This window comes from Tachysurus fulvidraco, chromosome 2 (genome assembly GCF_022655615.1).
Source record: "Tachysurus fulvidraco isolate hzauxx_2018 chromosome 2, HZAU_PFXX_2.0, whole genome shotgun sequence".
NCBI lineage: Eukaryota > Metazoa > Chordata > Actinopteri > Siluriformes > Bagridae > Tachysurus > Tachysurus fulvidraco.
Window position 1 is genome coordinate 7,663,025 of NC_062519.1, and position 23,581 is coordinate 7,686,605.

Below are 23,581 nucleotides of genomic sequence, written 5' to 3' on the forward strand. Positions count from 1 at the left end.
AGTTTCTCAATGTCATTTCAGGGTGCTGAAATCAATTTGGAAAATTCCCTTTAATTATTGTTGCATGACTACCACTAGCCGTCACATCTGCAGAGATTAATTCAGAGACTGTAACAGCAGCAGTCGCTTACCCTCTGCTCCTGGCAGGACACAAAAGTCTGAAAGCCTGGCGCCACTCCGAATCCCAGCTGATCGATGAACGGCGGCTCGTCCTGAGTATGGATCTGCACTTTGATGCCGGCTTCAAAAGACGTCTCATCTGGAGGGAGACAGAACCGATTCAGATACGATACGGTGATTTTCTATACGTGGTGGCATTAATGATTTAGGATCCTGTTTCTGCTGACGGATGTGGAAATGCTCCAGAAAAGGTACTTGAGTCAGATTTACAATGTTGGATCACTGACAGTGTGCTGACCACTGACTTCTTAATATGACTCAGGAATCGTGCTCGGTATACGATAGTCCGCACTGATAGCTCTTACATTCCTAGGCATTGTACAGCAAAACTTTACAAATACATCATGAGAACACCATGAGCCACACCAGCGCACATTAGTAATCTATTACAATATGACATTTTGTGCAGATTTTGTAAGTTATGCCAAAGTTCCAGAGGCAATCATTTTCTTAAATACATAAAACAAATGTACTTGTTCTTTCTAAGGATTTTTCCATTGCACTGTTGAATGCTTAATTCTTATAATAGAGTGTCTAATCAGACTATATGGCCAAATGTCTGTATGTGAACATCCGACAATCACAGCCATAAAGAAACGCACAATTTTCTAGAATGTTTTTTTATTTTCTTCTTTTTTCTTTCAGCTGCTACCCCACAATGCATATTAGATTTGGCACGTGTTTTTTCCTGGATGCCCTTCCTGATGCAACCCTCCCATTTTTATCCGTGCTTGGGACCGGCACTAAGAGTTAACCCTTCTGTCACTGGGTTAACGCCCTGCCTAGGTTTCAAACCTGGGCCACAGCAATGAGAGCTCTAGAATGTCTTTGTATACTGAAGAATTACATTTTCCCTTCACTGGAACCAAAAGGCCCAAACCTGTTCCAGAATGACAATTCCCCTGTGCACAAAGCCAAAAGTGAACTTAAAGAACTTCTGGGATGAACTTGAATGCTGACTATTCTTCAGTCTTACTTGTCTGAATGAATTAGCTGATTGAACACAACTCCCCACAGCCTCACTCCAATGCTTCCCAAGAGATTGGAAGTAACAGCCAAATTTTGGAATGGGATATTTAAGAACCACACAAACATTTGTTCATAAAATGAATAGTTGAATGTTCTACAGTATATACATTGTATGTAAAGCTTTAAATGATACACCGACACATGAAAGGATAGAGGAAGAAATGACAAGCTACACCTTTTTTGTGTAAACTGAGCAAACGCATATCCCTCAAAACCTTCAATCGGTGTGTACCTGATCAGTCGGCTGCAGTGCCATATCAAACAAATAGCATAATACTGTACATCGTTTCTCTGATGCACATTTAACACAGTTAATATGTTAACAGTTAACAGAGTGTACACAGTTAATCAGTGTACACTCCAGTTTCTTTCGTTTGCATAATAAGTAAATTAAGTAAGTAATAAGTAAATAAACATGTACATTAAAATAAATAAATAAATAAATAAAACCAATCGACTTCCTTAAGACAAAATACATCCTCAGGTTTAAACCTATACCTCTTATTTAGTTATTCCTCCTAAGTAAAACTGTACTGTAGATACTGAATTATATGCTGTAAAATATATCAATGACTAAAAAGCTGTTTCCTTTCCCTACTGATTTCACTGATGAACAACACTATTATCTATTCTTTCATATAAATGGCATATGCTAGAATGTGTAATAAAAAAAAAACCCTCATAATTCACACAACAGGTACACAAAGAAGGATGTTCCCCTCCTAAATCTTGGTTCTCTCTTACCTTCATCCCATTCGTTTGTCTGACATTGCCTTTGGCTAGCTCACTAAGTGAGGAATAAAACATGATGGGGTGTCCTGGTTGTTATGGGAAAATAATCAAAAATAAGATGGTGTGAAATAGCCACAACACATCACAACAATATGCCAAAGAATACTTTTTTAAAATTTACTAATAAACAAACCTACTCTTTTTCCACCATTTATGGTTACATTTAATTTTGCGCAAGATGAGTTTTTTTTTTTTTTCTTTTTAAATTTGATTTAAACCTGCTATTACCAACAAGAAAAATTTACCAACCATTCCCTGACCAATCAGACCAGAGAATTCAAGAGCGGTGTAGGGTAGGGACTGATGTCTATAAAAACAATCTGTAGATTGTTTCATTAAAATGTAATCGAATGTGATAAATCCTCATTCATGCTGATTGAACAATTAAAGCTTACACACTGAATAAATAAACGAACTTCTGAAGAGAATTAAAAATAGTTTGTAAGACGTTTGAAAAAAATAAAATGATTAAAAATTTATATTTTACATGCACGGAAGCTCACTCTGCTCATACTGTGATAAACTATTTTACAGATCTTGAAAAAAAGCCACAGTGTTAGTGCTTAGTCTGGTTAAACTGCGAGATGAGATAAATTCCGGAAATATCGCTTTGAAGCATTTTGGCAAAGGTCATCAGGAAAGTGGTGATAAAATGCTCTACTGAACATTAGGTCTACACTGTCCTTGATTAAATCATATGTATCATATTGCTTTGCTGAAAGGCTGCCAAGCTCTTAGCTTGTCTTATAGCCTGCTGTATATTTACCCCGAGGAGCAGAGCAGACAAACACAGCTAAGAGCATGTACTGAAGTCTACTAAAATACAGTCTTAACTGCAGCTCTGATCGCTAAACGTGAATGCACTGGAACCTCAGTAATGAATATGTGAATAAACACACGTTTAAGATTGTAGATAAATCGATACTAGCTGGCATTGTGAGCTCAAATGTATTCTTCATTTATGGATTTTACATTAACTACTGGGATGGCAACGTACTCGGGTTACTCAAACAGCATGATGGATCGAACTGATGTTTAAATGTTGTGTCTTTCTTTTTGACAGGTAATTATGATTAAAAAAAAGTTCCAGTATTTAAACACACACATCCAAGCAGGGCTTCATCAGCTGAACAATGAAATCTGGCATGCAAAATGTCCCAAAAAAATCAACAACAACAAAAAAAAAACATGTTAGAGCTGAGGGACCTACAGAGCTTAGGGAAGAACATTTAATCTTTCAGCTTATATACATAGCTCAGAAATATCAACAAACGTTAAATGCAGGTATATTTTAATTGTGTAAACAGCATTATAATGTATATTATACATACATAAGCTTCGATATTTCATTTTAGATGGATTTGTTACACAAAAAAAATTTATTCAGATTCAAAATCACATGTTAAAAATAGCTGAAGTTAGCATAAAAAAAAGAAAAATCTTAGAATCATGGCAAAATACCACAATTCCTGCAAAGTGTAAAGTTATTCACTGATTTTGTAGGTATTATATACAGAGCTAAGGTGTTATATGGCATCATATTAACTTTCTTTTCATTTATTTGATCTTTTCATGTAGAAACATTCTGCCACAGTTAGCCATAAATAATAATAATAAATTTCTACTCAACTAAACAAATTTAGAGATGATTTATATCATACATTTTATAGAATATGGCACAGAACAGGGTCTGAACCTGTTCCAGCATGACAATGCCCCTGTGCACAAAGCAAAGCCTATGAAATGGTGATATAGAAGAAATTCAGAGCTCTGACCTCAACCCCACTGCTGTCAGAACTCAGCCCAGACTTTGACCACGTGCTTTTGTTGATTTTCTGTGCTCATGTGTCTGCCCCGCCCTTGTCTCTTCCTCCCTGTCTCTGCACACCTGTTCCTCATGTTTCTAATTGTTATTAGTATTTAGTTGAGCCGCGTTGCCTTAAGCAGTGCAGAATCCTCTGCTGTTGTTGTCTTGTCTCTAGTCCGTGTCCACATTCGTGGTTTTTTTTTTAAAGTTATTTTATTACGTTTATTTTACGCTATCCCCCATTTGGGTTTATTTTACGCTATCCTCCATTTGGGTTTATTTTATCCCCGAGTTGCTGACAACTGCACACTTTTAAGATGAACTGGAATGAACTACACGCACTATACTTACTTACTAGATTACCATATAAGCAAAGATGAACTAAATATGGAACATTATTATTTCAACACAGCAAATATAAATGTAATGGTCAGGTGCCTGCAAACCTTTAGGCTATATAGTGTAATACTAAAAAACAGCTTTATATTCTGTTCGAGTGTTGACGATACACAATTTGTTTATCACCGTCAAATCTATCCTGTCAGTTTACCCTTGATGCTCTGTGCACCATCTGCCTCATTAGTCCCTACTCTTTCCGTTTATGGTCAATGCTTCCTGCTCTTATTACTGTGTTGCTACGGTAGTTAATTAGTTCCACCTGTTTCCCATTACCCCTCATTCATCTGTGTACTTATACCCCTCTGCTGGACTCTGTGTGGGGGAACTATTGTCTGTGTGAGGTAGCAAGCTGGAATTATCCCGTCTCTATTATTAGTCCAAGTCTTCTGTTTCCTGTGGTTTTGTTTCCTTTGGCTTTGTTTCCTGTCTGTCTTTATTTTTAATAATGCGATATTCAATCAGCTTTTGCATGACTTCCGACTCCTGCCTGGTGTACTGACTACATTTAAATCAGTCTATAGCTGGTGGAAAAGCACTTACTGTAGAGCAGCAGTGTGTAGAGCTTCTGCATTCAGCGTTATGGGTAGAGCACTGCTGAAAAATGCCGGAAGCTAGGAGTGACCCAAATTATGTCGGGAAATCTTTGTGGTGCATCGCAGGAGGGGTGACATTTTGCTTCGTTTTTATTAACAAAATCAAATGCAGAACCATGTCAATGAAACTTTAAAAGATGTTAATAAAAATGTGGCGTAAACAGAAGTCTTCATCTTTGCTCTTAATATCCATTAGTATTAGTATCATACAAGCAATTTGCTAATGAGTTTAAATTTATGTACATAAAAAAATTGCGGTTTGTAAGAGTGATATGACCGCAAATGATATCTTCTGTAGATGTGCTGTGTCTGGTTAAAGATCTGATAAGAAATAGTAGAAGGCAAAATTGCACATTATTACCTTTGCTTATGTTTTAGATCAGAATTAAACCCAGCAAAAGTTTATCGTCTGAATCGGTCACTCCCACTTAAGGAGGCGTGGCCTCTATGGCTCAAACACAGTGAATATGGTAAGAGTGCTGTGGATGTCTGATCCATACAAAAAGTCCCTCAGTCCCAGTGAAGCAGGTGTGACCTCTGTGTCTGTCATTCTTAGTAGGGGAGGTGTGACCTTTGTGAATGGGGTGTGCCATTTGGGTATGTCAGTCTCAGTGGGGAAGGTGTGGCCTTTGTGAAGGGGGTGTGGCTTTTGGGTATGTCAGTCTCAGTGGGGGAGGTGTGGCCTTTGTGTATGTCAGTCTCAGGGATGGAGGAGTGGCCTTTGTGTACGTCTCAATGAAGAATGCATGGGCTTTGACTGTTATTTCCAGTAAAGGATGTGTGCTTCAGAACTTGCCAGTCTTAGTGAAGGTGTGTCCTCTGTTCCGGTCTTTCTCAGAGATGTGAACTTGACCTCTGTGACTTCTGTGGTTGTCAGTTCCATTGAAAGAGGTGTGGCTTATGTCGCTCTCTCACTGACTGTGTACCTGTTAATCTTATTGAAGGAGGTGTGGCTTTTATGCCTATCAGACATCGTAAATGAGGTAATAACTTCTGATTCCTTTCATTACCAGTGAGGGGGTGTGGCCACTGTCTGTCTGTCAGTACTAGTAATGGAGACAGTCTAAGTGTGGACCTTCACTTGTTGCATGATATTGAATTAAATTGTATTACATCATGCACACATCATATTAAATGATTAAATAAATCATATCACATTTATCGCAGGCTGCTTTGAAAAGATATTTTATAAACTCTACCATTGCCCTTGTGTATTTGTGCTTTATATTATCTCAGATGAAAAGACACACAGTGTTACACGCAGCCTTGTGAAATCATTCGGGAAATGCAGGTCTGATAGACAGGCACTTCTCTGGCTGTCTGTTTAAACTGTCACTGTGTCCCTCCCATATCTGTTTCTGTGCTTTCCTTTCAATTACAACAATAGAAGCTTAAGTTTAGCTAACTAAGCTATTGAATGGAAAGCAAAAGGCAAACTCGAAAGCTCACCACGTCCATGTCATCTGATGTGTAATTAACTTGTCTCGCTGCCTGTTTGGGTCTGTATGGGACTTGTTTGTTCAATTCCACCGTCTGCATGTGAGGAGAGCTTGTCTTCTCCAGTGGAGACAGAGGAAACCATTGCAAAGGTGGCCTACAACATGCAGTGACATCACTATGTGATTTACTGCCACATGACACAGAATACGAGAAGGAAGCCAGCATTCAGGTTCCTGCTCCTAATCATATTGTACGTATTAATTTAGTTTACCAAAGACAAGATGGAAGGATGAAATGCATGTCTGGGGAAAAGAAATGGATAAAGCTGTTATCTTTTCAGAATTTTATATTGGCTCTGGGCAAAATGCATTTGCACTCAAATTTGTTTAGAACTAATCAAAGTAAGAGAGAGAAAAAAAAATCTATATTCATTGTACTGGAGTTAAAATGTAACTTTTGAGAATTCATTTTATTATAATTTCCTGACTAATGGGAAAACAGGAAAACATCATTTTCATGAGTTTCAGAGTACCACTTTAAACTCATTACCAAGTGGTAACATATTGTTTGAAACCACCTCGTCCTGATTTGATCTTGTTATATATAACAGCAGATGCAGTGTATTACTCGTGCATCCTTTAATTGTTTTTTGTGATATTATTTATTTATACACACAATTCCCTTCCATCTGCTTTAACAGTTTTTCTCTCCCCTGCTAGCATCTTAATGTGCTGGTTTCATTTGTTGCCCAGCAGTAAGCTAATGCGAGTCAGTGAGTGTGTACAATAGTGTGTGAGAGTGTGTTTTACCTGTCTCTCCCCACACTGGCAGATACTCATCCTGTTGAATGTCCAGCATTAGTTCCAGGCCGTTGCCCATACCCCCTTTCGTGGTGATGCGGAGTGGCTGTCCATCCTGGCCAGAGTTGAACGTGTAGCATTTGCCGTATCGAGTGAAAATCTGCAGAGAAACAAAACAAGAACATTAAATCAGTATATAACATTTGGCAATTTGGCATTATTACTGCAGCAAACCATACAATTCTGTTAAATCTTGTATATAAACTTATGTACTTATAGATATATAGTGTATATATTCTTTATACAAAATTTTTTTTTACAAAATGCACCACATCAGTCTCATAAAACTGTTTAAAATATGCAGACTGCATGTCACTGTTTTGGGCATGTATAAAAACAGCTTATTAGTTCCTCTATTTGTTAACAACTGCAATATTTATAGTTCCATTTATTTTTGTACCTAATGTTGTGGAACATCTGTGAAACAAGTTCCTATTATCAATTTCATTAGATCAGCTAGAAAAACACTCCCATTGTTCTCTGTCTTGAATTAAATAAAAAAAACTAAAAAGCCCCACCCCACTTCAACCCCCCATCATATAACCATCAATGAAAACTGTACCCAAGTCAAAATTTATACACCGTTTTATCTCTACAACCTTTCCATCTGCAAGTTGCTTGTTTTGTAGAAATTTATTTAGCACGTTCTGTCTAGGATTTCAGTAACAATAAGGAATAAGTAAGAAACAATTCCTAATGATGGGCAGGAGAAATTATGAGAAAAGAAAGGAAATTTCACTCAAACTGATATGCACCTTCTTGAGTGCATCTCTAACACACACACCCTAACCCTCTAATTATATTGCATGGATTCTTGCACGGTTGTATGGTTCTTGTATGGTTACAGGAAGCTTGGAGTCTATCCCAGCAAACATGGGGTACAAGGTGAAGGATACCCATGATGGGGTGCCAACTCATCACAGGGCACAACCACACATCCCTTCACACACTGCGAACAATTCAGAGATCCTAATCAGTCTACAACGCAGGTCTTTGTACTTCGGATGAAACCAGAGTTCCCATGGGAAGCCTGGAAGGAAGTATGGGGAGAACATATTTTTCAGCACTACAGTACCAAGCCAATAAGACCGGATCTGAATATAAAATATCCTTCACTAAAAAAAAAAAAACTCCTGTCCCTTGCCAGTTATAAAAAAATACCATGAGGTAATTTTTTATATCAAATTTAACTTTGCATAGCTTCATTTTCATGTGGTCTTTCAACACCAAATAACAACAACAACAAAAAACTACACAGATTTCCAATTCAGAAGAACATAACGGAATACACATCTCCATCCTCACATGAGTCGGGGTTTTCTAATTAGTTAGAAGGAGTCATTTTTAACTCTCCAGCCAACCCTTCTCAATTCTCAGCCCCTGGGGAAACATGGAAAAGACATTTTCACTGAAAATGATGATTGCAGAAATATCCCACGAGAGAATGGGACATTATGTTGCTAAGCAATAGCAAAAAAAATTATGAGATAACCCAGAACCAAAAAGAGTTGAGTTTTAAATGAAAATCTTTTTCATCCACCCCAAGAGATTGCCTTTGATTACAGAAAACCAAATGAAAAATGCAGTATCTTGTAATTGGGAGTCTTTGTGAAGCAACGATTAAGTTCACACCGGTATCGAGAAAGTTATTTATTTCCCTTGGATATCTGCATGCTTTTTCTTAACGTATTCAGGAAAGGAGTTGCTTTACATCCCTGAAATTTGCTCATAAAGGATTAATAGGAATGTTAGGTGAATGAATGAATAAATGAATGAATGAATGAATGAATATCTTAACTAGATCATCAGGCCAATCCCTACAGGAGGTGCAATTTCATTCAGAATAATCTTCTCAGAGAAACTGTCTGATTAGATGTGAGGAAATGCAAGGCTGCTTTCATTGAATCTCAATATTGATTTTAAGCTGGGCTTAAAGAGAGATCGGACTTCATGTGCCGAATCCGTGCGGTGTAAATAAGAACAGAATATTTTGGAATGCAAGCGAGTCAGGAGTGAGAGGGGGCAAAGGTACTGTTTACCAGGGATCAGGACAGAGGCTATCGCAGAGGTTCAGGCAGAGTAGAGTTAGCAGGAAAATCAGTAATTAATTGACAAGGGGTCAAAGACAGGGAACAAAATAGTGTAGTAGACGGAGTGAGTGAGTGAAAGCATGAGTGAACTCGAGACAGAGAAAGAGAGAGAGAGAGAGAGACAGAGAGACACACACACACAAACATGCACAGAGTATCATTTCAACCTGGAAACGTGAACAGGTTACATTTCCGTTAATTTGTCTCTGAAAGTGTACTGAAAAGCTGCCATATTATTAACCTCTCTGAGTCTCTGAGCTGTGCTGAAATTGCCTTCCAAGTCTTCTTCCACACCCAGAGTGTAAATCTGTATCTGTACAGTATGTATTTGGTGCATGGTGCATGGTGCATTTTATTGAAAAGCGTTATATATATATATATTTACCAAAATTTAACATGAATCCTCCCTCTTTGCCCACACAAACACTAGGGGGCAAAAACAGAGGTGGAAATGTCAGCAATGTCAGCAGGGTCTCTGTGAAGGATGGCTGTGACAGTTCCTCAACCTTAGAATGCTTTCTTTAGCTCGGTTTCTTTTTCAACTCGCTCACAAGGTTATTGTTTGTTTCTATCTCCTCACAATATTCTCTCCGCACCTCCTATTCAATACTGTAGCTAGATTTGTTTCAGAAACATTATCTGTTCATTTTAAACAATGTTTTCAAATTGGGTTTCATAACTTGAATTTAAGTAGGCAGTCTTAGTGTTAGAAATGTATTCACAACAAATGCTTGATTTGTGAAATACAGGGATAATTAAATTGTATTTGTATAGCGTCGGTACAATGAATGCTGTCGCAATGCAGCTAAACAGAAATATATACATTCAGAAAAGAAATTACAAAATGTGTCATTTAGATTGATATTTATACCTAATTTGCAAGACAAAGCCGACTGTGGCGAGTAAAAATTCCCTGAGACAAAATGAAAGGAACCAGATTCAAAAGGGAAAACAAGCTCTCTCACTTCGTTCACATTAAGTAATTATCCTGGTCAGGGTTGCAATGGGGAACACTGAGTGTGAATCATGAATACATCCTGAAATCAAAGATTAAAAGATGTATTAAGCTATGATAAAAAAAATAAAAATAATGTGTCAGTGTCTGAATGAATGAGTGTTAATTTGCTCTGACTTTCCAAATGATTAAGAGTTCACATTAATACCAGCAGTGATTTCAGCAGGACTAAGAAATTCAGAAATTAGTACTATGGAAATAAAGTAAAAAAGAATCTCAAAACTGCAACAAAAACATGCAAGCTTTTCCAAAGGAAAGATTTACAGGCGAATGAGTCCTTACAAAACTAATCATGTGCAATAGCTATAAATACCGATGAAGAGGTGTGGACAAGTCTAGCAAGGAAGAAAGAAAATAAAAATAAATTCCAGCAAAGAATAATGTAGATGCTCTTATTGACTTTCAATTGAAATTCAAAGGTTTCATTTTTTTCCCAGCTAAATCATATTTTTTATACAATTATGTCGGACTAATGTGACCTCCTTTTTAGTTATGCTAATGTTAATTGACACTCCATGGACTCATGAATAATCATAAAATGTTCCTAGATGGTTACAAAATGGACCACATAAAGGCGTGTTTCATGGTGATGTCATTCTCTGGAATGGGTTGAATATTTCAGAAACTTCTATTTTTTTTTTACATGAACAGTCTAGAAGTTTATATATTAAAAAAAAAAAAAAAAAAAAAAAAAAAGCATCTAGTGAGTCAGAAAACAGAAACAGCCTGCCGATCTGAGTCTGATCTGAGCTTACAGGAACACTACAGAAACAATAATAAGCACTCATTTCAACTGTGGTGAGCAGAAAAGCATCTCAGAAAGCACATCCGACCTTCAGGCGGATGAACTAAAGTAGAAATCCACATCAGGTTCCATTTCTGTTAGAAAAGAAGAGGAGACTAACCTTACATTTGCACAGGCTTACCAACACCGGACAAGATTTAGAGCCTGGTTTAATGAATCTGTTATAATGCTGTAATGTGACTGTAATGATCAGGTCAGAATAAATTCATAGTCCCAACCTGCCTTGTGTTGACAGTTCAGGCTGCTGGTGATGGTGGTGGTGTAATGGCATGGGGAATATTTTTGTAGCACACATTTTGAGCTTTGTTTGAATTCAACAGCCTGTCTAAATGTTGCTGACCATGTGCATCCACTAATGACCACAAATTACCCGTCTTATAAAGGATACTTGCAGCACTATAATATAAAAATCAAAAACAAACTGGTTCCATGAACATGACAATGGATTTAGTGTACTTCATTTTTTACCACAGTTAAAAGATCTGAATCTAACAGAGCTCCTTTGGGGCAGCATGAATATGCAGCTGAAAAATCTGCAACACACCGACATAAAATCTCAATGAGATGTTTCCTACACCTTGTGGAATTCATGCCATAAAGAACTGAGGATGTTTTGATGGTAGAGAAAGGGATTAATTCATCATCTCTGTGATGCCAGCAAATTAGGCAGGTTTTGTAATTATTCAAATTTTTTGTGAGGTATTTTCAATCGTATGCAATATGATGTCCATAACAACATGTCAACTCCTATTAACATTTCATGCCCATAAAAAGTGGACTGGAGCTCTAGAGAGAAAGGAAATTCAAGGCTGCTTTTTTAGGAGGTGTCAGGCTATTTTTATTTATTTATTTTTTTTAAATAAATGTAAAAATTGCTCACTGGATTGCTTTTTATGCTATGAAGTAAAGCAGATCGCTCTATGTACGTATTTATTGCAAACATAATCATACCTTGCTAGTGCAGGCTTAGCTTGCTATCTCAATTAGATTCATTATTATTTTGCATTACAGTGAAATAGTAAGCTCAGTCAGTGACAAGAAAAGAAATAAAAATGATTTCAAAAGAAAAACTACAGGGAGTTCTGCAGTAGAGTACTGTTTGTAATCATATGCTAATTTTCTTTTCTACTTTCTTTGATAGTTCCCTTAATTTAAATGAAATGACAGCAGGCATGAAGAGAATTTGTTCTAAACAAAACTGATTATGAAATAAATTTAACAAAGGATCCTCTGAAGAGCATCGTTGGCAATGTATGTCAGAGTTGTCATACTGCTGAGTCACATCCTCATAACTTCAAGCCAATGAAAATGAGAAACAACATGAAACCATTTGGCATATGTTCATGTTGGGAGGCAAATCGAGAAAGCTCCGTCTGCATTCTGAGACCCGGACCTCAAGCACGAAGACAACAACAGAACTAATGGATGTTTTGTGTTTTCAAAAGCCACTGCAGGCCACACACTCCTATTTACCCTAAAATGCATTAACTTAATGGACTCAGTGTAACAATAGCCTGATCATAAAGGTTGAAAACAGGGGTGTGCATGTTGATGCCCCTCGCAATATGTCAACAACGCTACAGAAAATAAAGGCAGTAAATAATTCAGTTTAAAATCAACAGTGACAGAAGCCATGCCTACTAAAAGTAATAGGCAAAGTGACCACACCTTCTTCACTGGGACTGACAAGCAAAGTGGCCACACCTTCTTCACTGGGACCGACAAGCAAAGTGACCACGCCTTCTTCACTGGGACTGACAAGCAAAGTGGCCACACCTTCTTCACTGGGACCGACAAGCAAAGTGACCACGCCTTCTTCACTGGGACTGACAAGCAAAGTGGCCACACCTTCTTCACTGGGACCGACAAGCAAAGTGACCACGCCTTCTTCACTGGGACCGACAAGCAAAGTGGCCACACCTTCTTCACTGGGACTGACAAGCAAAGTGGCCACACCTTCTTTACTAAGACTGAGAAGCAAAGTGACCACGCCTTCTTCACTAAAAACTGACAAGCAAAATGACCACGCCTTTTTCACTCGGACTAAAAAAATGACCACGCCTTCTTCACTGGGACTGACAAGCAAAGTGACCACACTTTCTTCACTAAAAACGGACAAGCAAAGTGCCCACGCCTTTTTCGCTGAGACGGACATGCAAAGTGACCACGCCTTCTTTATTAAGACTGACAAGCAAAGTGACCACACCTTCTTCACTTGGACTGCCTCTGTATTCTTGGTGTTGAAGTCTTCTGTGGGCGATACCTTCAGCCCTGCCCTATGGAGCTTGTTGGCAATGTTACTGCCGGTTGTTTTTGAGCTTGTCTACACAGCACTGTTTAACGTTTAATTATTAGTACACCAGTGTTTTTTCTTTTCACTACATTAAAAAATTATTGGCTCGGATATGCATAATGCTTATGCAATGACTTTGATGATTTTTCCCTCTTTCCTCAGCTTCAAAATGAATTGCATTTCTTTCATAGACAGCTCACAGGTCTTCAAGCATGTTTGACCTTTTTAACAACAAATGTACTCTTTACAGGTGAAGCCCAGTGTTCAAACCAAGAGTAAATATTCAGAGCTATTAATTGTTTAAACAATCAATCTCACAGGGCACACATGTGCAACAAATACGAGTCACATTTTCAACATTTCATTAGAACACGCGTGTCCAAGAGATTGAAAATCATCATTCCACAAAGGCTATAAACATAACTCTAAGCCTTTGAAGACTTGAGCATCTGAGTGGTTTAGTGTATGTGTGCCTCGACCAGACTTGAAGAGCTAGAGTTGTCTCTGAGATACAATGAACAGATAAGGGCAAACATAATTGGGTTGTTTCTTGTTGCTGTGGTAACTTGTTCGTTTGAAAGAAATGGGGAGATGACCTTGTGATGGAGAAGCCTTGTACATATAGAAAAATCCATTTTAGCCTATAAAGCACCACAAAGTAACCGCTCCGTCTGTAAGAAAAAGAGGAACCAGTAGGAGTTAGACATAGACATCTATTCGTTATCCATGATCCAAACCTGATCTAAATTCTGGTCAAAATAGATGAAGATAAAGTAGAATTTTATCGTGAATGTTTTCTCTAAAGCTGCGAGTAATAAGGTGAAATATGGCTGAAATTTCTCTGCTAGTAATATGCAATGGGACAATTTAGTATAATGTTAATAGGATTTGTCACAAGAAAAGTTAACGGTAATATATCACAGCACACTACATAAATCAACCCACTTGTCTAAAGTCCGACAGGTCATAAAAAAGATAATCAAATAAGAGCTCTAGCTATATAACCAAGTTTAATAGCATAAAGTTTATTTGCTTGCAGCATTTTGAAACCAGCTCAGTGCTCAGTCCCAATTCTTAATGTTACAGACATACACAAACTTGCCACATGTTGTGGCTTCCATGTAAAGAACAAACCACACGTTCGTTCAACATAGAATGGCAAACACACAATAAGTCATGAGAACCCTGCTGCTAGGCAACTGATAAACATGGACGCAGAGAAAACCTAGGATGTAACTCAGGTGAATGGTTTAACTGTTAAGTCTTTTGTACAAACAGTATAAAGACAGAATGACGGTGAAACTGAGAATTTCTTCATAATTCAGATATATATAGGTAAAATTCTATATATAAAAAACAAAAATGTCTCCATAATAATTAGAGTTAGAGTTGTCTGTTCCTCCACACGTACTAAACACTTCATCAGTGTGTCATTCACAGAGCATTTAAAAATGGTTCCTCAGAATGTAAAAGAGTGTAATTCATACTTTTGCATCACATTTTTTTTCCTGTTACTTATCCAGACTGGATGTTTTACCAGAAGGCAAGATAGCTTCATGTAATATAGGGAGAGGCACACTTCTATTGTGTATAGAGGGCAGTAAAAGGTACGGCGAATGGTACACAAAGGATTTTTACAACAAACGTCAAGCATTCTGGCACAACACTTTCAACTGCTTCATTTATCTGAAACGTCTGAAAAACTATAAACATCAAACATTACTCTACTACTGTGAAAAATTAGTGTGAACTGAGAAACCCTTTAAAACAGACAGTTTCTTTGATCTCAGGACACAACTGGTTTACACACCAGTGGAGATTAAGCCTCTGAGCGAGAGAGAGCGAGAGATAGAGAGTGAGCGCGCGAGCGAGCGAGAAAGGGAGTGAGAGAGAGAGAGAGCGAGAGAGGGAGCGAGAGAGAGAGAGAGCGAGAGAGTGACAGCGAGAGAGAGTGAGAGCGAGAGAGAGCGAGCGAGAGAGAGTGAGCGAGAGAGAGCAAGCGAGAGAGAGACTAAGGGGTGTGACATTGGGAAACAGGTTTCTATCCAATTTTTTTAAATTAGCATATTAACCTCGTCTAGTATAACATAAAAACAGTGAATTACAAAGCAGGTGTTTGAAAATAGTTCCAAAAAATGTTCTGACCCAGCTAAGTTAAACATAGGCATTTATTCAAAAGTCACAGTAAAGAGAGGTTTGGCATCAGATTTCCTTCTTAAATTTTGCATTATGTGCTACAAGGCTAAAATCTTTTATGCCTTTAAATACCATAACGGCGACAAAAGTGCAAAGAAATTGGTGGATATGAATGTACAAGACGCTCATTCTTACCGTGTTACCGGTGTTATTGTAGTAGTGGTTTACAGCCTTAATATTACTGTACAGCAGACTTCAGGTTTACAGTATACAGTGTTACAGCTTCACAATGTTACAGCTATAGAGTTTAGTGTTACAGATTTACAATATTACACTGTTACACCTTACGGCATCACAAAGCTACACATCTTTATAGCTTTACACTGTTACTGCGGACACCCGTAGAGCTTTAGTGTTACAGCTTCGCAGTGTTACATCATCAATGTGCCACAGATTTCTAGTGTTACAGCCATTATAGTGTTACCGTTGTACAAAATTACAAGTTTATACTGTTCATTACAGAATTACAGTGTTACATCTTTACAACTGTACAGATTTATACGGTTACAGTTTTAGTACAGCCTTTCTGTGGGGATGTAGAGTGTTACATTGGTACAGCTTTACAGTGTTACACCATTACACTGCTGCATGGTGTTCATCTGTTACAGCTTTACATTGTTTACAATGCACATTATGGTAAGTGATACTGTAATTTTTTTTACTGTGAAAAACAAAAAAGTGAACAAAATTCCCCCTACAGCTCTATTTTACTTGGGAGCTTCAATGTATTTAATGTATGTAGCGAACAAGCAATGGAACGTTTTCTTAATATCTTCTTCAAACCATAGTTTGTCAGCAAAATCTCACAGTCTAGGAAAAAGTGGTTTAGGAAGAGTGTGACTGATTTATTATACAGATATAAACAAAACTGCAAAAGTTTACAGTTGCTTCATAGTTCCTGTGTATAACTGAGACTGATTATAACTGTGTTTTAATCTTTTAGTATCACTTACCATAAAATAAGACATGTTAGATTTGACCAGATGATTTAAATTGAGCAATAAAGTCAATTAAATGCAGGTTTAATTTACTTTATTACGCATTATTGCCTAGTTTTATTTATCCCTCCACCCCCATCCTCACCCACCCCCCGCAGGTAAAACTAATCTGACTACAATCTGTAAATACCTGCATTTGGGATGAATTTTAATGCAGAATGTCACTGAAATGCTCCCTATATGTACATAAATAGCTAATGTTGCAATATAACAAAAAGACAATTCTCAAAGCAACACTGTCTCACATGCATAAACGCCATCACAAACAACACAATTAATGCACGTTTTATCTGGGATCAGGATGGAATGAAATAAAAACAGTCACAGATTGAGGACTGTTTTGTTCTCACCAGCAAGCACAGATTGATAGAGCCAGATGTAGTCATCCCACTTCTTCAATTGACAGCTATTCCTTTCCAAATGAATAATTCATCTTTAGCCAAAAGACATGTTGAAAAACAGCATAGCGGTAGCAAATGTTTTCAAGGACATTATTCCATAGAGTTTTGCAGCCAGTAGATAAGTGTGTCTAGGTAAACGATTCAATTGTAAATGCTGTGCTTTAAATGGATCATTTATCGACAGCCACAACACTGTGGACAAGAACATCTTAGCAGATAGGAGAAAAAAAAAAAAGATTTACCAAAAGATCTATAGGTTTGGTTTCTCATCATATTCACGCATTAATTTGAAGGGATTTGATCCTGCTTTCTAAATGGGTCTGGAAATTGAAAAGTCAAATTAAAGTAAACATAACAGCAAAACTGCAGAGACAACAAGGAAATAGTCTTAGAAGGAAAAAAGAAAGAAACTGTCCAGCCATGCAGAGGATAATAACGTTAGATGAGAATTGCTGGGTTTATTTTAGTACATCTGTTAGATCACTCACATCACTGACAGGACAGATTGAGGTCCTCTGTTTTTTGGAACAATAAAAGCATTTCCACTTCCTGTGGGTCAGTAAAATTTAGTGGGGTTTTTTTTTTCACCTTCTGTACATGATCCCAAGACTGATTTAAAGTCTCCTGCTTTATGGAACCATAACATTTTTACTTCCACCGATTAGGTATGACCGAGTTTTAAAGGTCTGCAGTTCAGCCTCGCTACAACATTATCTCTTTGTCCACAATCTATCTTCATTTCTTCTTTTTCTGTTTTTGCAAGCTGCCTGTGCTGTTTCTGCTCAAGTCTGAAAAACACACAATGTTCTTTCTATTCTTTGTGCTTGGAAGGGGAACGAGACAACACTGAGGAGATCAATACAGGAACAAAGATGGCTTGAGGGACCCTGTTGTGCTCGGTGACTGTTTAGTCACGAAGAAATCGATGCTGATGACGCTATTGACAGGCAGAGTGCTCGGAGTCACAGATATTTCTGATAGAAGAGTCAAGTATGTAATGCCGAGCAGTTTGGTGAGATAATCTCACAAGGCGAAAGGCGCGTTATTCATTAGTCAATGTCACGACACTGGAAAAGAGCCGACTCCCATCTCCCATCATGTCACTACCTTTCTTTATTCCTTCTCTCTCTTAATTTACTGAATTGGCTCTGAGTCACAGTGACTGTTGACTAGTCACATTGACTAGAATAAAATCACCTAAGGTGCACAGATTGATGTTCCAATATTGTATTTTCACATCCAAAATATTGATTCGTTATTCGAACCGAATAACACCATTGCCTTCTCCGAGAAGTGATGTTAGAAAGTTTATAACTGTGTCTTCAATGTTTCTGTGTATGATCAGACCTTCAAAATACTAGTGCATGATAAATACTGACAATGTAAATGTTTTAAGGAAATGTCATTCCTGTGGTTTTTGAACTACGTCATTTATCATATATGACGATTCAGGAAGAGTAAAAGCTTCCTGAATTGTCTATCATCTCCTGCCAAATAGAACTTCTCCTGTCAAAACCATACCTAAAACAAGATTAAGTTAAAAACATAGATTTGAAAAGGACTTATAAGTGGAGAGACACTTCCGAGAGACTTTGGATAAGTCCAAAGCCTATTCCTAGAATTCCCAGTGCTGGTATAGCCTACTAGTGTTGATAACCTACTAGTGTTGATCACACTACAACAAGGACTTATTTAAAGTGAGGCGTTTGTAGTACACACAGAGCTGAAGTATTCATTCATGATTTATGCAAACATCTCATCCCATAGAAATGATTCATAATCACTATAGAAATCTCCTAACAACATTACTATATGACCAAATGAACATGGACACCTAACCATAATAGTTTGGAGCACAATAGAATATCTTTGTAATGTATGCTGGAGCATTAAGATTTTCCTTCACTGGAACCTAGGCCACGTCTCACACTGCAAGTCTTAATGCTCAATTCGGATATTTTGCTCAGATCTGATTTTTTTTGTTTGGCTGTTCACATTACATTTTAAAATGTGGCCTATATCAGATACCAGTGTGAACTGTTTGCTGTTTCGAACTGACCCGCATGCGCAAACGAAGGATAACAATGACGTCACACGCAGCACGCCGCTGCGCCTAACAATTGGCGAGGTTATGGAGGAAGTATTGTATCATCTGGTGCAAGCAAACATATCATGTAATGCTATAATGTGATGTATTCAATGCAAACATTATGAGCTGGTTCACATAGGCACTTTATGTAACACTCTTAACACACACACGTTACCAGTCACGTTTGTCTCGTTTTCGCCGGCACAAAAAAAAAAAAAAAAAGCCGGCACATAATTATGATAAATGTCGATGTAGACTGACGTAAAAATTGCATCAAATCCGCCTTGGCTGTTCACATTGTGGCCACATTGGAAAAAAATCAGATTTGGGCCACTTTTACCTGCAGTGTGAATGGGGCCACCTAGACCTGTTCAGATTGCAGGTAAAAGTGGCCCAAATTAGATTTTTTTTGGGGTCAAGTGACCAGGTCAGTCTTCTTCAGGAGTAGTATGAAAACTCAAATCTGGCCCAGATCTGATTTTTTCAAATCAGATTTATACCACTTTCATATGTGGTCCTGAATCTGACCCAAATCTGATTTTTTCCCAATGTGGCCGCTGCATGAACAACCAAGGCGGATTTGATGCGACTTTTACGTCAATCTACATCGACATTCGTCATAATTATGAGCCGGCGAGTAACAAACGTGACTAGGCCTACAAAATGGAGAACAGTGATGGAGCAAGTCAGTGGAGGGAGACTTCCTCCATAACCTCGCCAATTTTTTAGTGCAACGGCGTGCTGCGTGTGACATCAATGTTATCGTTCGTTTGCGCATGCGGGTCAGTTTGAAACAGCAAACAGTTCACACTGGTATCTGATATAGGCCACATTTTAAAAGGTAATGTGAACAGCTAAACAAAAAAATCAGATCTGAGCAAAATATCCGAATTGAGCATTAAGACTTGCAGTATGAACGTGGTCCAAGTGGCCTAAATTTATTCCAGTATGACACTGTCTCTGGTCATACAGCAAGCTCCATGAAGACAAGGTCTGCCAAGGTTGGAGTGGAAGAACTCAAATGGCCTGCAATCAATCCCACTGAACACTTTAGGGATGAACTCAAACACTGACTAGACCCCAGACAACCTCACCCAACATCAATCTCTGGCCTCAAGATCACAGATCCCACAACCATGCTCCAAAATCTATTGGAAAGCCTCCTGAGAAGATTGGAGCTTATTAATAAAAGAAAAAAGTGGACTAAATCTGGAGTCTGATGTACAACAAGCACGTATGAGTATTATGGTGTGCACAAACTTTTAGCCATGTAGTGTATGGTCTTCTGCTTTAGTAAATAGACACAATGTACTTTTAAATGCTATTTCTGTCCTCCTTTAACTTGTGTGCCCCTCTGTGTAGCCACTTCAGTCTCAAGGGCAGTATATAATAGTAATGAATGAGCAGTAATGGCACTAAACAGCAAAATGGGCATTAAACTCATGGACAGCGTGCTAGATAAAGCGATATAGCTTGCATCCATATGGCCAAGGGCCATGCCTTAAACTGTAAAATGGAATCGAGACTGTGATAAATATAGTTATATGAATGATAACAATAGGTTTATATCCCCATGCTGCCAGGGGTAATGTAGCCAATCTGTGCTCATATTCATGATGGCAAAAATGCTTAGCGATGCACTTTTAATCATTTCAAATCAATACAAAAGTCTACAGTGCCAATTATTCTGGTACTTTAGATATTAGCTCCTTGTTATAGCCATCTACAAGACTCTGGTCTCGTCAGAAATGAGGTCTAAAAGATCAGAATTAGAGGATAAATTGGTCCCTGTAGACTCCATGTCATAGTACTTTTTAAGAGGGAACATTCTCACAAGACTGTATTACTTATTCCTGCAGTGGATACAGACTTTGTGCTGTAGCTTGATGAAACACAGCCCAATGGCGGCAAAGAAGCTTTATATTGTGCCATGAGAAGGCCACATAAAGTGATTAAACACAGTTCATTCCATCTAATGCTCTAAATCTTACTTACATGTGACCAGAATTATCAATGATGCAATTATCCCGAAAAGCATAACTGCAGTGGTGCTCTCCATTCTGTATAATAGCTCATTATTTTTTTTAAAAGCCTAACAATCCACATTTAATTGTGCTTTCTATAAGGAATAAAACATTGGGACATGTGGTTATATTCAGTACAGAGGAAAATATTCTCTTACAGGGTTAGGTGATATGGCCTGACGGACAGCTGATTATTTTACTACAACAGTATGTCCCAAAGTTGTGGGGCATTTGGAAAAGCTTATAAACAAGCAGGTATAGACAATCATGACCTTACTAGCATTTAGTATTTAATAAGACTAAAAAACCCTGCACTTTTTAATGTTATAATAAAACCAGACAGTGCAATATCCTCTGTGCTGAAGATGCCACTGTGGCAGAAAACTTACTGACTCTTACATATCATTGACACTGGAGGCTCCTTCAATAATGTGAAATAAATTCACCAGTCAGCCATATAATTAAAAACACCTGCCTAGTATTGTGATGGTCCTCCTTGTGCTGCCAAAACAGTTCTACCCTATGGAGACATGGACTCCACGGGACATCTATGCTTTTGCACCTGACACCGAGATGTTAGCAGTGCCTCCATGGCTCAGACTTGTTTGTCCAGCACATCCCACAGATCTCGAGAAGCTGGAGGCCAAGTCGACACCTTGAACTCTTGTAGCATTCCTCAAAGCATTCCTGAACATTTTCTTGCAGTCTGTCAGGGTGCATTAACCTGCTGAAGGAGGCCAGTACCATTAGGGAATACCATTGCCATAAGAGAAGTACTTGGCCTGCATTAATGTTTAGGTAGGTGGTATGTGGCAGTTAAACGTCCACATGAAACCTTGGACACAATGTTTCCCAACAGAACATTGTACAGAGCATCACACTACCTCTGCTGACTTGGGTTCTTACTATAGGGCATCCTGGTGCCATTTCTTCCCTAGCTAAGTCACGCACACACACTCGGCCATGTATAAAAAAAAAGTTTCATCTGAGCTCCGATGGTCATGTGCCAATTGTAGGCACTTTCAGCAAAGTACAGAGGTCAGCATTGGTACGTTTTTACATTTAGATTTTTTCCCACTAAACGCAAAATTTATGCCAATTCTGTGCTTCATAGGTACAGTACAGAAAGTCAGATGCAGCCTTGAGAATAAAGGTTTCAGCTATGATTAACCATGTCTGTTGTACACCAAATAGGAGATGTAACATTCTGTAAGAGCCAGGACAGAAGTGATTAAACTTGACTCATGCTTAATTGGGGCAAATCAATACCAGGAAGTACAGAAAGATTTTTTAAGAAAGCAAAAAAGAACAGGATATACATAGTAAAATTGATCAAGAAGTGACATAGAACAGATGGACACAGTCAGGTAACAAACTACTGCTAGGACAGCGATGTTACAAAAACCAAAACAAATATGATGGGAACTGTGATGCAAATGGAGAAAACGTGGCAGGGGAAAAATTCCTGGTGCTGTGCATTATATCCAACAAAGTCAACATCAACCGAAATTTACAAGAATGAAATATTTATGATTAATATTCTGTGTTAGCGGCTACAGCGTAAGTAACAAATCCGAGCACTTGACATTAACCCCAGCGCTAGGCCAGTACGGGATTCCAAATCTGTTGTAAAGTTGTTTTGAATTGAAGCTTCTTCTAAATGAATGCATGCAATTGTATATAGTTGGACAAAAAAAAACCTTCTTCAAACGCCAAGCTAAATAGTTGCTTGTAAGACTGTGTAAAGTGGAGCACTAATTTGTGAAGACTTTTTGTCTGATCGCCTCAAGGGAAATGCTGGTAAAGGTAGTACGGAGCATGATGAAAATGTAAATGAATCAAACATGGGGTATGCACTCCAGCACAGTAATTATGATGTTTCCTTCAAGCTCAACTGAGCCACAGTATCGGCACTGATAGCGCGAGGTAGAGGAAATTTAAATGAAACAATCTACGCAAAGGCCCCTCTGAGACTCCGGCAACCCACACGGAAGTTGATCTCGTCTCAACTATGCAAAGGCTTTGCACTTTGGAAATATCCCATAATTGAATTAGGTAGTATGAAAAATGAGTATCGGGATGCGTGTGCATGCGTGTGGGTGAAAGCAGGGGAGAGGTCTGAGGTGGGAAAAAATGTAAAACTATGATTCAGGCTGAGCGCCAGAGTATTTCTGTTAATGGAAATGTAATGAAAATGGCAGTGAAGCATTAAAACCCCACACCAGCATGGGTAAAAATGTTACAATCTGCAAAGAAAACGTTTTGTATTTTCACTATTTTTAGTCTGAAAAACAAACTTTTTAGATAAACACATTACTGGTTATCAATATGTAGGGACATACAGGTACCTAAGAAGCGTTAATCAAGTCTTATGAACAAACAGCTCTTTATTATTGTAATAATACTAAAGTCTAATGTTCTGGGCTCTATGACAGCCGTTACTTTTGAGAATAATAATAAAAAACATTCATGCAGGTGTCATAAAATATTAGCTGGAAATTGTTCCGTAACTTTGTTATTAGAACAAACGATGAAATTCTGAGTGGACAAGCATAGAAAAGGAGTTTTTT

At 38.0% G+C, this 23,581-nt stretch overlaps 1 protein-coding gene across 2 annotated transcripts in view; it reads right to left on the minus strand.

Moving 5' to 3' along the window:
- asic1b (acid-sensing (proton-gated) ion channel 1b) overlaps window positions 1-23,581 on the minus strand; it is a 93,045-nt gene that overhangs the window by 35,776 nt on the left and 33,688 nt on the right. For both annotated transcript variants that reach the window (XM_047810251.1, XM_027140757.2), the window contains exons 2-3: window positions 7,050-7,200; window positions 132-259 (exon numbers count right to left, since the gene is read on the minus strand). In XM_047810251.1, coding sequence (XP_047666207.1) covers window positions 132-259; window positions 7,050-7,200 — 279 coding nt within the window. The remainder of the gene's footprint in view (window positions 1-131; window positions 260-7,049; window positions 7,201-23,581) is intronic.